The sequence below is a fragment of the Zalophus californianus genome, chromosome 15 (genome assembly GCF_009762305.2).
Source record: "Zalophus californianus isolate mZalCal1 chromosome 15, mZalCal1.pri.v2, whole genome shotgun sequence".
NCBI lineage: Eukaryota > Metazoa > Chordata > Mammalia > Carnivora > Otariidae > Zalophus > Zalophus californianus.
The window spans coordinates 37,311,215-37,327,002 of record NC_045609.1 but is presented as its reverse complement, the minus strand read 5'-3'; the positions used below and the strand labels follow the sequence as shown (position 1 = coordinate 37,327,002).

Below are 15,788 nucleotides of genomic sequence, written 5' to 3'. Positions count from 1 at the left end.
CTCAAACTGCTTAGTTTTTCTCCTCAATCCAGAAGATCATTTGATTGTTGGTGATGTTCCAGGCTTTTCTAGGAGCAGCTAAGCAATAGGAAGCCATGACTCACAAAGCTGACATCTAACTAACTGACCTATGTTTCATTGTGTGAGCAGGAGAGATGTCTTCATTATCACCGCCATCACCATCACTGTCTCTGTCACCATCATCATCACCATCACCTTCACCTTCATCACCATCATCACCATCATTATCACCATGATCACATGTCACTGTCACCATCAAAATCACCATCATGATCATTATCACTGTCACCATCATCGCCATCATTATCACCATGATCACCATGATCACCATCACTGTCACCATGATCACCATCACTGTCACCATCATCATCACCATCATGATCATTATCACTGTCACCATCATCACCATCACAATCACCTTCATCACCATCACCATCATTGTCACCATCATCACCATCATGATCATTATCACTGTCACCATCATCACCATCACAATCACCTTCATCACCATCATCACCATCACACTCACAATCTCAACACATCACCATCATCATCACTCATTACTTAAAATGATAGCTGACATTTATAGAACTCTACAAGATACACACTCAGTAAATGCCATCTTTCAGTACGATTAAACCACAAGAGCACTTGACACATTTGCCAGACACTATGTTAAGCACTTTACATGCATTACTTCATTTCAGCTGTCTTCCTAGGAGGTAGGTGCTATTGTTGCTCTCACTGTGCAGGTGAGGGGATTGAGGCTTGGAGAGGTTGTACAGCTTAGCTCAGGCGCACAGGGAGGCTAAGATTTGAACCCAGAGCCTGCATATGCTTTGGCACTTTCTACATTGCTATGCTACTGAGGATCTTGGCACGCCCCCCAAAGGAAACTGCTAAGCCCAGCTAAATACCTCAGCAATTTATAGGCTGCCCACTTTCAATCTCTGAACCAAATGTCTTTTTGATGAGGCCAAAAATCCATTCTAGGAAGCCACAGAGGGGAATTTCCGAAGTCATTTCTAACTTCCTGTGAAAATATTCTGTAGGTGGCAAGAGATTTTCCAGATAACAATGAATGCACAATAAAGCAGGTTCCTCTGCCTTGGATACCTGGCTCACAAATAACCCATTTGGCTTCCCAATCACCCTGATACCTAAAACTAGCAGAATTTATGCTTGCAGCTGGAATGGCTCTCTTCAGCCAGAAAGCAAAAGTATATGGCTGAACCCTTTGCCCTGAAATGAAATCTAGTCTCTTTGGCTCAACTTTATTAGGCCGTATTGTACAGAGATAGGAGACATAAGTATCCAGAATCTGCTGTCACTAAAGGACAACTCAGGACTGAGTTGGCAAGCGTTTTCGTCCTCACGCTCAACACTGTCCTAAAATGGGGACGTTGAATAGAAATTAGGGATACAAATCAGGGCCATTTTTTGAAACTTTATTTTTAATTGAATTAAATATAGCCATCTCGTTGTTCTGTCTTTACAAAGCCTGCATTGAAATGGAGACTAAACTATCATTGGGGTCACTGAATCAATGGAGAGAGACTAAGTAGATAAATCTGGACCCTGAAATATTGTTTAGACTAATTAATACAACCCAAACACTTAGATACTCAGTGCTTAATTATGTTTAAGCTTTCTCTGTAACTGGCTCCAGTATTAAGTGATACTCATGGAAAGCACTCTTTTTCATCTTTAAATCCTTTGGACTGTGATTCTCCTTAATCTCTGGTCCTCAAAGGAGAATACTTGTTTTCTGTTCTTCACTGTCTTTGGGAATAGCTGTTTGCTACTCAAAGTGTGGTTCATGTTTGGGCAGCATCTTTGTTGTTTGGGATCCTGTTGGAAATGCAGAATCTTAGCCCCCGTCCAGGACTAGGACATCGAAACCATATTTCACTAAGACCCTGGCATGATTTATATGCACCTCAGAGTTTGGGAAGCATTGGACTCAGAGCCTCAGAAGACTTTTCTTAAGTAAACCTCCGAAGTGCCCACTGGTGAGAAATTACCCTGAGTGACAGCAGGAATGAATGCAGTGAGATTCTCACCAAACTATCTAAAATACTGAAGATCCTACAAAGGCAGAGGCAACATTCTAGTTCCCGTGATGAATTGAATGCTTTTCTTTTCTAACTCCCTTCCTAGTCATCCAGAAATAAATAAATAAACAAATAACCAACCAGCCGACCAGCCAACCCACAGTTGTTTTTGCCTCAGTTTTGGAATTTGTGAGTAATGGAATTGCCAGATGTAGCCTTTGCTGGGCTCAGTCTGTGTCCTGTTGAATTGTTGTTTGACTCTACACTGGAAGCCAAGAAAATGAAGGCAAGGGGAAGACAGAAGGCTAAGTTCTATGGGGGAAGACAGTGGAGTCATGAGACAAAGGTGAAAAGGAGGGTGCCTTCCTCAGGGGTGGCAGTGGGATTCGTAGCTTGTAGGAGGAAGGACTCCAGTTAGATTGGTGGCAGTACACCAGCTCGTGAGAATCCCTTCTTTCAAAGTCAAGCCTCCAAGTTATTGGATTTAGAATTTAGAAAACCGTAAGTCACTGGTTAAGTAGCCCAAGATGTTCTGTGATGACAAAATTTTCCAGAGAAATATCGCTCCTAGTAAGAACTTTTCTGGGAAGTTGACAAATGACCCAATTCTGCCTCCTCCCTGTTAGAACCTAAGAATACAGGATTTTTCAGCATTTGGTGGCAGGAATTGGTTCATTTCTTGGTGCAACATTAAATGCTGTGAAGTTATCAGTGCTTTCTTGTGATTAGATGCCCAGGAAAATGGCTTGTTTCTCTGTGTCTCTTTCTCTAGTTTTCTCTTGCTTAGTTCAGTGCAACAAATATTAATTAAACACCTCTTATATAGGCACCTTAGAAGGTACTGTGTTGGCTTTTTCTGGAAGATACAAAATTGAGTGCATAAGGGAAAGGCTCATGTTCCAAATTCCACTTGGCTGTAGCTCTGGTGGAATGTCAGAGGATTCCAATACTATGATGGTAGCTAATGATGGTTAACACATGCCCAGTGCTTACTGTGGGCCAGGTAGTGTTCTAATCATTCTGTATTGATCACCTCAATTAGCCCTCCCAACCCCCCTAGAGGTGGGCTCAGTTAGTATTCCTAATAAGACGAGGAAGAGCACATCAAGCTGGGGAAATGAGGAAAAAGCCTCACCAGTGAGGGGGCATCTGATGTGAACTCTATGGAAAGAATTAGATTTGACAACTGAAAAATAAATATTATAGAGATACATATTTCTGACAGAAGGATCAAGGGAAACAAAGTGACAGGAAATCATAGGGAAAGTTCTTAGATTAGCATTGCCTAGCTCTGTGAGCTGCTCCTTGAAATAAAGGATTGTGTGACTAAATACCATGTCCCCACCCTACCCCCCCAGACATTTACAACTCCTATTATCATGTTAAGATTCTAGCCATTGCACTAAAAAAATGCCTGGTTTGGCTTTGTTAAATCCAGCCCTTCTCAAATTTATTTCATCCATTCAAATATTATTGAACTACTGCTGTGTACCATGTACTGTTCCAGGCACTGAAGATTCAGATAGAATTTTCTGCCCTCAAAATAACCTACATTTTCATGGGGAACCCTCTCTCCACCCCGTGTGTTTGAGATATAACACCTTTTAGTAAGTTCTGATGAGCTTACCTGGGAAATCTTAGTTGTGAATCCTTCTACTTTGCTGAAGCTTGGGGGAAATTGTGGGAAGTTAGGTTTTTAAGATAGAGTTAGACCAGCACATCTGTTAGTGCAGTCTGTGGATGGGTGCTGTGAACTCTTGGCTGGCTACTCTTCCACAAGGAAGAAAGTACAGACAATGAGAGTAAGTTCTTAGGAACTTTTAGAACAATTTGATAGATTAATTTTATATTGGTGGAATCTAAAGAGAAAAATTTTGGACTTGTACTTTGCATGCCTTGTCTTTCTTTTTCTTTTTTTAGAATTAGTTTTTGTTAGCTTCTGTAGAAGTTTGAGTCTGCAAAACAGTGGATATTAGAAATAAAAACAAAATCCCGGTCCCCTACCTCAAATGGATTGAGAGGCTCCATCCTGGATAATCCTGCATGCTGGGGGCTGAATCATCCTCCAGAATTGCTCAGCAGGCATCTGCTTGAGAACATTTACTTCCTGCTTGCTCTATCCAGATTAGAATTCTTGTAGTGATATTTTAAGAACCTTATTATTTGAAGCACAAATGAGGATGTTCTTAACCATTAGCAAGATAGCAAAACCAAAGTCCTATTGGGACAGAGAGTGAACAGGCCAACCTTTAACAGGGTCTGACATCTCTTAAGCATAAATACCTTTTCTACACTAGAGAGAAAAATAGGGAGAGAGTAGAGAAGCCTTCTACATATTGAAAGAAAATACCAATTTCCAACCACATAAGCAATACTTTCTTAAATCATTTCTAAATAATTATGCTTTTAAAAAGTTCCCATGTTACCCTCTACACTAACCCTTCCTTTAGCTTTGGTCCCTCTGGCACTCTTAGTGTCTTCAGAATAATCTGGGCTGGGGGTAACACAGTGGGGGAAATGCCGTATATTCTTACATTTTTGCATGTGGTGTGGTCTGTTAACCTCTCTCAGGATACCTCATGTGGGCTAATTTTTTTTCTCATAATGCCTAATGGAAGGAATCTCTTTTGATAGTCTGCAGCCCACTAGTCTGGGACTAAGAGATTTGGCTCACGTCCACCCAAATTAATCTTTGGAGTTGTTTATTTATTCATTCAGTGCTGAAGCAACCAGTTATCTGGCATTCCATCAAATCCCAAATAATTTGTTTTAATTGACATTGTCCTGAGCCTTTGGACGAGTCTGAAATCCTTTCGTCCTGTTCTCACATTCTGGAGAATGCAATCTGAAATAGGCCATAATTGGGGAATGCCAGATCGTTATGGAGTCCTTGAAATCCAATGCTCCTCTCAGAAGGGCAGCCTACCTGACTCCACGTCCAAGAAGTACAGCATTGAAGTGCAATTTGGCACAGAGAAGAAATACATTCTGAAAAGGTGGAAATCACCATTCATTCCTCATCTCCTCTGCTTCTCTCCTTTGGTTTCAACTTTATCACCAGTTTGCTCCAGCCCCAGAAAGCTGTGCAGCGAGGCATTCTCTGTTCTGGCGCCTGTGAGGACCTAAGCTAGCAAGACGCGAGCATTTTGTTTTTTAATTCTACGAGTTGATTTTAGGATTTGCCATTATACTGAAGAATGTTGAGAAAGGGAGGGTGAAAGACATAGCCATGTGCCCATTGATAAAAACTGGGGCAAGTGTGTTAAGATTGGAACATAGAGGAAATGAGAACAGAGAGAATCCAGAAAGCCCAATGATAAAGCCTCCTTAACACTCAGTTGTCCTTAACATTGTTCTTTCCCACAAGAAATGATTAGATGCAACATTAAATCAGATTTTTCTCAGTGACAGAGCATGCTCTTGAGGAATGGGGATAAATGACCCCACACATTTTAATGACCACCCATATACTCATCAGCCTAGAAACCATAAATGCTGATCCCATGTTTATTATTGTAGTCAAGGGCTTGACACTTCCTGTGGGCGTTTTCTTTTCTTTTTTGTAGGAATAAATATATTTTTATGGGATCTAAGGCACATCAGTTTATGTCACTGCACTCTGTTTTAGACTGTCACATCATAAAGGACAGTGACAATGTATTATGTAATTTATATGTACAAATGTTCATTCAGATGTGGCTGGTTCTTATTAAAGCAGTTTTATGATTTAAAATTGTGCATCCTTTACAGGGAAAATACTAACTCAGAACTTGGATAGATTAAAAAAATAGTAATGCAATAAATACCGGCTAATACACTAGTCACCTACTACCAGCGCTGGGCAATGTTAGTGTGTATGTTATGACTCACCTCTTCTTCTTTTTTTTAAAGATTTATTAATTTATTTGAGAGAGAAAGAGAGCCCATGCATGCATGCAAGAGCGGGGTAGAAGGTGGGGTGGGGTGGGGGGATGAGGAGAGCCAGGGGGAGAGGGAGAGAGAGAATCTCAAGCGGACTTCCCACTGAGCGCAGAGCACATCGTGGGGCTTGATTTCAAGAATCATGAGATCACGATCCGAGCCAAAATGAAGAGTCTGATGCTCATCTGACTGCGTGCGCCACGCAGGCGCCCCAACGACTTACCTCTTCTTATTGCAGCTATTAACATAATGGTCATTGGTTATTATAATTTCCTTTTAGTTCATTACTTTTGATGTACATAATATAAATACATTTAGATTAAAACAGTGTACTTGTTTTCAATTAAATAAGGATTGGCATATGATAATCTCTGGAATTATTTACATGACTCCAGAGGTGGGGATAGATGTTAGCAAAATTATTTGACTGGAATCACCAGAATTAATGCAGGCTCTTTTCTTTGCTGGGAATAGAAAGCACCATGGTTGCAGCATACCCCAGCCAGGATGGTTGATTTTTCACATTCACTCGGCTGTTAGCATTAGAGAAACACAGTTTCACTCTAATCAGAGAAAGCATAAAAAATAAAAGGTGTCATTCCCGACCCACCATTAGTAACACATGCAAAATCTAGGATCAAGAAGGTGTTACTTCCTTTGGAGCCAAGGCTCATGTTTCCAGTTGGAAGGTACCCCTTGATGGTCGAGCCGACTGCCCATGAATCGGTGTACAGCCATTCACTTGGGGGGTTGGACTAGACTGGTTGAAAAATTAGATAATGGAGAGAGCATAAATAAGCCAATGAGAAGTGTAGACGAGAACCAGCCCAATGGCTCAATTTCCTTTCTCACTGAAGATTCTGTGAGTATTTGATGAATAAGGAGCCACAGCATATCACCTGCTCATCTTTGCTCTTCTAAAACAGCTGGAGTTTGATGTGACAGCCAGAGGAGAGATTGCTGCCTCGGGAAATGCTTTGCCTTTGACTGATTGCTGAATGGCTGGCAAATTAATTTTGGCACCTTTCCTTAAGTCATTTTGGTCCCATTCCTTCATTTTTCTGCTGGGAAGTGTGTACATTACATTACAGTTAAAAATACCCGCACAACACAAATGTGGAGAATAAGATGTACTGTTTTTAGGAAAGAAGTTGTAGGCTGGGATGGTTCCATTTTGTAGGGTAGAAAGGATGCCGCCATGCTCTGTTAGGAGGCCCGCACTCTCAGCACAACTCGAAATTAGTGTTACTCCTCATCGACCTCTCACAAAGTCATGGGCTCCAGAGCTCAAGATTTTGAGTCCTTGGTGAGCTTCAGTTCTAGTCTTTCCCCCTTTGGTACTTATGTGCAGCCAGTCCTCCCTGCCCCCCAAAATCCTAGCACCACTCCTTCCTTATATATTTACCCTGCCATCTCTAGCAAGAGGTGACAAGGTGGGTGGTTAAGAGCCTGAACTTAACCTGTCCGTGCCTCAGTTTTATCCTCTATAAAAGGGAAATCATAATGACAATAACTTGCCCCACCCTTTCTAGATTTCTTTGTTCACTGCCATCTTCTTTTGTGTGAAGCACAAATGTTTTCAACTCAACATATTTTACATTTACTTTTCTGTTCTTAAGAATGCATTTCAGGGGTGCCTGGGTGGTTCAGTTGGTTAAGTGTCTGACTCTTAATTTCAGCTCAGGTCTTGATCTCCTGGTCCTGAGTTCAAGCCCCATGTTGGGCTCCACACTGGGCATGGAGCCTACTTAAAAAAAAAAAAAAAAGAGAGAGAGAATGCATTTCATTACTGCTGACCAAGGAAAAAGGGATATACACTTTCATTTTTGCTTTTTCAAAGTTAAGTTAAAGAGGCCATGTTTGAGACTTAGAAGGATAAACCTTGGTAAGAAGTGATAGATAGTTTGAGCCTTGCCTTGGGATAAAGATGAAGCTGTGCTGTCTGAGCCCGTGGTGGACCGCTGTGTCTGTCACAGGCTGGGGCTCATTCCCTGGTTCTCCTGATGTCACTGGCCTGTTCTTGTAATCGATCTGTCCCAACTTGTCATTCTTGCCCTTACAGATTAAAAGGTCTTAGTATTAATTCTAATTACTGACTCTTCTGCTCTTACAATTATAGATATAGGTTTAATTTTTTTAATGGTGGTAAAATGTATATAACATAAAATTTAGCATTTTAACCATTTTTAAGTTTGTGTGTATACGTATGTGTAACACCTTTATCAGAAACCTTAAAAGCATGTTGACTTATCTGTATGGGAACAGTTTTAAAGATATGGGAATCTTGGGGCACCTGGGTGGCTCAGTCGGTTAAACATCTGACTTTGGCTCCAGTCATGATCTCAGGGTCCTGGGATCAAGGCCCATGTGCGGCTCTGCTCTCAGCAGGGTGTCTGCTTCTCCCTCTCCCGTTGCCCCTCCCCCCACTTGTGTGCGCTCTCACTCTCTCTCTCAAATAAATAAATAAAATCTTTTTAGAAAAAGATGTGGCAACTTAAAAGGTTATAACAATGAATTGAAACCAATCAGTATTGAAATAGTCCATTCGGTGCTACTGTATCTAGCACTGTAGATGCCATCTGAGAATCTACATATGGATGTAGAAGAGGCATTTTGCTTTCCAGAAAAGTTCTGTATATATTTCCAGTTATTTTGACATTGAGTTCCTTAGGTGTTCTATCTAGATCAGCCACAAAGACAAAACTTGTAGGAAAAAAATATGGAAAAATATCAGTAAAACTCAGATATATCTGGTCAGATATATCGTAGCCAGACATATGTGGTGCTTCTTCTGAAGCAAAGAGAAAAATATAGTAAAATAAATACCGGTTTAAGTAAGATTTAATCAGCAGCTAGAATAGGTCCTGAGATACTAAATATGCTCGATAAATATTTGCTGAATGAATGAGTGAATACTTGCCATGTTCAGAACAAACATGAATAATATTGTTATCCTGCAAAACTTTGTTTCTACTTAGTAAAAATGTTTAATGATTAACCTACAATAAAATTTGGTCAAAGAGTAGTTCTGTAAGACACACAGGCATGAAAATACTGACCATAACTAAAAGAACCATATTAAAACTATATTAACTAAGGAATACAACCAACAATCAATAATAATTGAGATAAAGGTTCATATTTTCATTGTCTTTGAAAATCAACTGTCATTAAATTAACAACATAAACAGCACATTATAAAGGGAATGTCTCTGCTGAAAGAATAGGCTGAATTCTTCCACTTCAAAAATACTATTTTCCCATTAAGCTCTACCATGAGGATTTATAATTGGCAGTTCCTCATATAGTATCCTATTTAGCAATAAAACAAATTATGATACTATAATATTCTATATTTCAGATTATTTCTGAAATATTCTATTCTAAATATTCTATATTTAGATTATTGCAGCTAGGCTTTCTTCAAGTTAGAATTAATGACCTTTGCTTATAAAGTCAGAAATATCTTTTCTTTGAAAATAAATGTTGAGGGATGCCTAGGTGCTCTGTCAGTTAAGCGTCTGCGTTCGGCTTAGGCCATGATCCCAGGGTCCTGGGATGGAGCCCTGCATCGGGCTCCTTGCTCAGCGGGAAGCCTGCTTCTCCCTCTGCCTTCCGCTCCCCTTGCTTGTGCTCTCTCTCTCTCTGAAAAATAAATAAAATCTTTTTTTTTAATTTTTTTAAAAGATTTATTTATTTGACAGAGAGAGAGAGAAAGAAAGAGAGTGCGCACAAGCACAGGGAGAGGCAGACTCCCTGCTGAGCAAGGAGCCCAATGTGGGACTTGATCCCAGGACCCTGGAATCATGACCTGAGCCGAAAGCAGAGGCTTAACCAACTGAGCCACCCAGGCTCCCCAATAAATAAAATCTTAAAAAACAAGTTAAACTCTTAGGATTCAGGGAAATTAAAAAGTTTATGCTTAGTTAAACACACTGCAGTTAATTTTTAAAATCATACAGTTTAGCAGTAGAAATGGTTGAGTGCCTTTTTTTTAAAGACCCCACTCTGGGGAAGACCAATTTGTAGATAAACAACCCATACCCAGCAGCATTGCATAGCTAATGTCTAATGTGTGGGAGTAGGTTAGAAGCAGCTCAAACTAATGAGGTTAAGCCACATACTCTAATCATCCAGACTTGCAACAAAGCAGACAAATAGCACAGAAGCAAGGAGCATTCAATTTATTTCTAAATGATTCCTGCCTTCTTTGTATTCCAGAGTGTCACCAAGTAGATGGTCAGTGTTCATTTGCCACTGTTTCCAAGTCTCTTTCAACTTCCAGCATTGCATTTCCCCTAGTTAACTGACTATTGGGCCGTAGGCAAGATGAGTTGTAATTCAACATCAGCACAAGACGTTGTAAAAAGTCACTTCCTGTTGGCTGGGAAGCTGCCTCTCATCTCCCCCCACCACCTTATGTAGCGTCCAATAGAGGTGTACGTGGGAGGCTGCAGGCTCCCAGGGACCACACAGCCTGCCTGCCTTGGGAATCCTCAGATCCCTGAGTTCCCAGAGGGGCTCAGCATTCTTGTTGTTACTCACTTTATAATTTTTAAAGATCAGTTCCAATGTAAAATCCTTCCAGAAGTGCTTAGCATGAAGAGGGTTGTTGGGAAAACCAGTTGAGCTTGATTAATTAGAAAGAAAATCCACACATTTTAATGAAATCTGGAGTAAGACCTCTCTGAAACTACAGTTTACTTTTTGTATTACTCAGGGTGTGGTTGGAAAAATCATTTTTCCCCCGAAGTAGAAATATACATATTGTTTTATACACACACACACACACACACACACACACACACACACACACACACACTCATTGTAAAAGCCTTCAGATAACAGAAATCTATAGAGAAAAGTGTCATTCTGCCACTCAGATAACAATGGTTAGTGTTTTGGTATAAAGTTTTCTGGTTTTTTATGGCTTTACAAACATTCAGATAATTATAGGGTATTTTTTTAGTAGGGTCAGACTATAAACACTATTTAGTAATGTGCCTTTTTATATACTTTCTATGTGAACAGATGCACATTTTCACCATAATTTTTATTTTTTTAAAAGATTTTATTTATTTGACACAGAGAGAGAGAGAGTGAGAAAGCACAAGTAGGGGGAGCAGCAGAGGGAGAGGGAGAAGCAGGCTCCCCCCTAAGCAAGGAGCACGATGTGGGGCTCGATCCCAGGACCCCGGGATCATGACCTGAGCCAAAGGCAGATTCTTAACTGAATGAGCCACCCAGGTGTCCCTCACCATAATTTTTGATTGTTTGTGTTCCATTGAAAAATGTACATTTTGTGGTTATTTCCAATTTTTCATTTAAAGGATGTTCTTCTGCAAATGTCCTTGTATATGCGTCTGTTTCTTTGCTATGAATACTTGAAATGGAATTGTTGTGTAAAGGAACATGTACTTTAAAAATTTTTGTTAACAATTGCAAAATTGCTCTCTAGAAAAGTTGTATCGATTTACCTGCCCACCGGTATTGTGGGTGAGTGCCCACACCTCCACACCCTTGGAAATCATACAGGTTAGAAAAGAATGGTGTTTTAGAGGAGATATCCTTCCATTCTGTGAGTTTAGGATCATGGCCAGCTTCCTGTAGATGATGTGGTTGTGTTCCTGGTTGCTGAAGATGGTCACCATCACATAACTAGGGCATGTATTCGTTGGCCAGATGGTAAACTCTGGTTTCCCTTTTATGGTGTACTGTCATATCTTAAAGCTCCTGTGTTCTTCTCTCTTAGATTGAGGAGGACACGTGGCAGAAATACTACTTGGAAGGAGTCTCAAATGAAATGTACACAGAATATCTCTCCAGTGCCTTCGTGGGTCTGTCCTTCCCTACTGTTTGTGAGTAAGTGACCATTCACCATGTGCTCTTTGGCCCTCAGGGATGTTTAATGTGGCCCTTGCAGGGAAGACACCTCACCTCTGCCCAGCACGGTCGGGATACTCAACAATTACAGGGTATCCTGTGCTCTCCATCCTGTGTGGTGAGTGGGAAGGTGGGTCATTATGTGGTCCCTGTCTTGGGGATTTCTGCTGGCCCTACTTTTCCCTGCAGCTCTTGGAACCTTATGCTTAGATCCATCATTTGCACTAAATTATGAACTTCAGTCCTGCATGTCGTGAATTAGTCTCCTTCCCCGTAGACACGATTATGAAAGGTAGTAGGAACCCTTATCTCTGATTTTACCAGGATGAAAACAGATCTTGCTAGCTCCTTGATGAAAGGAATTTTAATATTTTTCAGTCCAGTCAGATCATAGAGACATCAGAGAAGCCATTATTCAAAGTGCGTTCGTGATTTGCTGAGGAAATGTGGAACCAAATGTGTGGAAGGAAGGCTTGAGCCAGCCCTTAGTAACTTAGCCCCCACATATATGGACAACTGGCATGTTTTGACAATGAGAAGACTTAGCTTCTCCTTCTGTTGGCTCAGCAGGAGGAATTTGAGCAAGAGGCAGCCCCAGCCTGCCATGGCCCCTCTAAGGAGGGTAGGTGACCATCTAAGGGATATGACATCAAGAGTTCCAAGGGTTCCACACCCTGAGAAACTTCCATCATGATGATGCCTCAGATTTCCCACTTAGAACCTCTGATGTTGGGTGTAAGTCAAACAGGGGTTTTGTCCCCTATGAAAACACAGACTCCCTGGGAATGCTGAAACATCAAGCCTGATCCACTGATGCTTTAGCAAAAGACTGGATAACCTCAGTCTCACTGATAAAGACCGAGAAGAAATAGGGGAATCTGGGAACGCTTTGGGCTGAGGAAGAAAAGCTGTTCCCTTGAGCTGTCCGGGTGACTACAAACAAAACCCGCCTTCTGGAAAGTGAGGTCTGAAGACAATAGTCCTGGGGGCCCTTGGGCTCCTCTGTCTTAGAGCTTTCTGTTCTGCTCACAGCGGAGAGGCGACGGAGTGCCTGGGATCTTGGTGTTTACCTGGAGACTCCTGTCAGTGAACACAGCAGGTGTACTCTATCTGTCTCTGGGCCCAGACCCTAAGCAATCCAAAATGGTCTGGCTGTTTACTGAAATTTCTCACCCTGTCTCTAAGTGAAAGTTTAAACGCTAAATGGACTGGAAAAGTGAATAGGTAATTGATTCGGAAGGAGTTATTTTCTGAAAATGGATGCCCTATTGTAACTCCCACGTGCTCTTTTCTTTGAGAGCTATTTCTCTTTCTGCCACAGAAAGAAGTTAACCATTCAGAGGCATTGGGTCCTGGAACACTGAAGCTGTCCCAGGGGATTTTCTCCACCTTGGAGTTTGGTCTGCCTGAGATAGAAAGCCCAGGAGGACTTTTAATAGAAGCTGGTTCTATTAAAAAACAAAACAAAACAGTTGAGTCCTCCTCCTATGTGATGTAGGGGTGGTCTGAGCACACTGCAAAGCTGCCAATGCCCAGAGGGTCCTACGGTGCTGGGGGCAGTAGCAGGGGAGCCTGTGAAGATGCGCTCCTTTCCTGTTGGTTTTCCCTGGCTTGACCGGTGTTTATATCTACCATGAGCACGTCCTCAGAAGCCTGCATTCCCACTGTTTCTCTTATTCTGCTCCTGGGAACCAAGTCAGTTCATTTTAAGAGTGTTAACCTGGAAGGTTAGAACCATTCCCCCTAGAAGCCGTAACTGGGATACCCGCGAGGTACATGTGATTGACAGATTTGGCCAATGTGGTATTTAATGTCTTAAACGTAAGTTGCCAATATTTCAAAATACTGGTATTTCACATAAAAACTAGATATCTGGCATCTCTTGAATATCTGATGAGCCGACACAGGACTTGCATTTTCACCAGACGCTAACTGGCTCCAGTTTGTTAGAAGGAAGGGTTTAATGTGGGTTCTCCCCTCTCTGATGTCCTAAACCAGGCCAGATTTGCACTGATATCCCAGGCCTGGCCCCATAGACACATGAATTTGCCAGTTCTGACTCACTGGGTGGTGTGAAACTTCATTGCGCTTCGGAGCCAGCTCAAGAACTGGACACTCTTTGCTGCTGTAAATATTCCCCTTGATTGATTTTCATGTTTAGAACACGTTGCGAGAAGAGAAGCTCTTTCAGACACACCTTGTTGTCTGAGAATTTAATATTTGTTCAGCACGGCTCCTGGAATACAAAAAAACCAAACTTCTGATGTGAGTGAGAATGTGTTCAACTTAGTACTATTATTCGTTCAGCACAATGATACAGCAGAGGTAGGAATAATCAATAAAGAAAGGACATTTAATGAGATTTAGGAACATCCCAAAACATTGGAGCTCTCCTCAAGCATTTGATTATCTGGAGGCTTAATTATCTGTGTTTTCTACTTTAAATTAAAGAAAAGCCATAACTCAAAGTTACCAGCAGTTTAATGATAACACTCTTCAATTCAGGTTAATTAAAGCACAACCGTAATTAGAGTGTAGTGTTGTATATCACCAGGCTGACGCATAAGTATTTTCATTACAGTAAGAATTGGCTATTCAATTTCAGGATGACAAAAAGGACGCCAAAATATATTTTAAGCTGGTTCATGTAGAAGAAAAAAGAATTGGGGAATATTCTGGGTACAATAAACCACAGATAAAATATACAGATTTTCAGAGAAGTTTCTGTAATTATGCACCACATTAAAACAATATGCAGCCAAGAACATCTTAAAGCATGAAAAGAAATGAATTTGCTCTTCCCCTGGGCTGGCAGAGTGCCCCCTTGCAGGGTGGAGTCACTGCACAGGAGAGCCTGGAGTTTTCTCAGAAGCTGGGAGACCCTACCCCACCCCCTTTTTTTTAAAGATTTCATTTATCTATTTATTTTAGAGAGAGAGAGAGAGGGAGCCAGCAGGGTGAGGAGGGGCAGAGGGAGAGGGAGACAGAGAGTCTTAAGCAGCTCCATGCCCAGCGAGGAGCTTGATCTCACCACCCTGAGATCATGACCTGAGCTGAAACCAAGAGTCGGATGCTTAACTGACTGAGCTACCCAGGGGCCCCAGGAGAGCCATCTATGAAAAGATAAGGGAGCAGGATCCATGGATGAAATTTGAAGGTATTTCCCCAGAGAACAGAATGGGGAAGAAGGAGAAGCAGGAGGGACAGAAGGCCCCCACAAGGCAAGCTTTTTACAGATTTCAAGTGGAAGGATGCTCTCTCCTGTCCAGGTGGGACCCACACCAGCTGTATCCTTGGACTTCTCTGCACTAGCCTTTTGGCTTCACTGTGTGTATCAGCAGAAGATGCAGCTTTGTTCCAAAACCAGTAACTCATAGAGACAAAATGCAGTATTATTTCTAAATAGTTCATTTACATCTTCTCATTTTATCTTCACTATGATCTTGTGGTTTATATGAATAGCACTGTCCCTGGCTTATCCTGACAGGGACACTGAGACTCAGAGGGTGTTGGTGCCCCTCCAAAGCCACCTAGCACCCAAGTGACAGAGCCAGGGTTATGATGCTAGGCCTGTGTAATTGAGAGCAGCTTGGGGTAGTTGCTATATGAAAGCTGGCTAATTAAGAATCTCCTGGGGAGGGGTGCCTGGGTGGCTCAGTTGGTTAAGCGACTGCCTTCGGCTCAGGTCATGATCCCGGGGTCCTGGGATTGAGCCCCGCATCGGGCTCCCTGCTCAGTGGAGAGCCTGCTTCTCCCTCTCCCTCTGTCTCTCTGCCTTGCTCATGCTCTCCTGCTCTCTGTCAAATAAATAAATAAAATCTTCAAAAAAAAAAAAAAAAAAGAATCTCCTGGGGAGTTTAGTAAATAGAGAGATTCCTAGACTCCAGCTGTATATTTCAATATCTGGGG

The 15,788-nt window shown here is 41.6% G+C and overlaps 1 protein-coding gene across 26 annotated transcripts in view; it reads left to right on the top strand.

The window, feature by feature from the left end:
• Positions 1–15,788, top strand: part of KCNMA1 (potassium calcium-activated channel subfamily M alpha 1) — a 746,603-nt gene that overhangs the window by 576,471 nt on the left and 154,344 nt on the right. For all 26 annotated transcript variants that reach the window (XM_027596063.1, XM_027596088.1, XM_027596077.1 and 23 more), the window contains exon 15: positions 11,749–11,858. In XM_027596063.1, the coding sequence (XP_027451864.1) occupies positions 11,749–11,858 (110 nt within the window). The remainder of the gene's footprint in view (positions 1–11,748; positions 11,859–15,788) is intronic.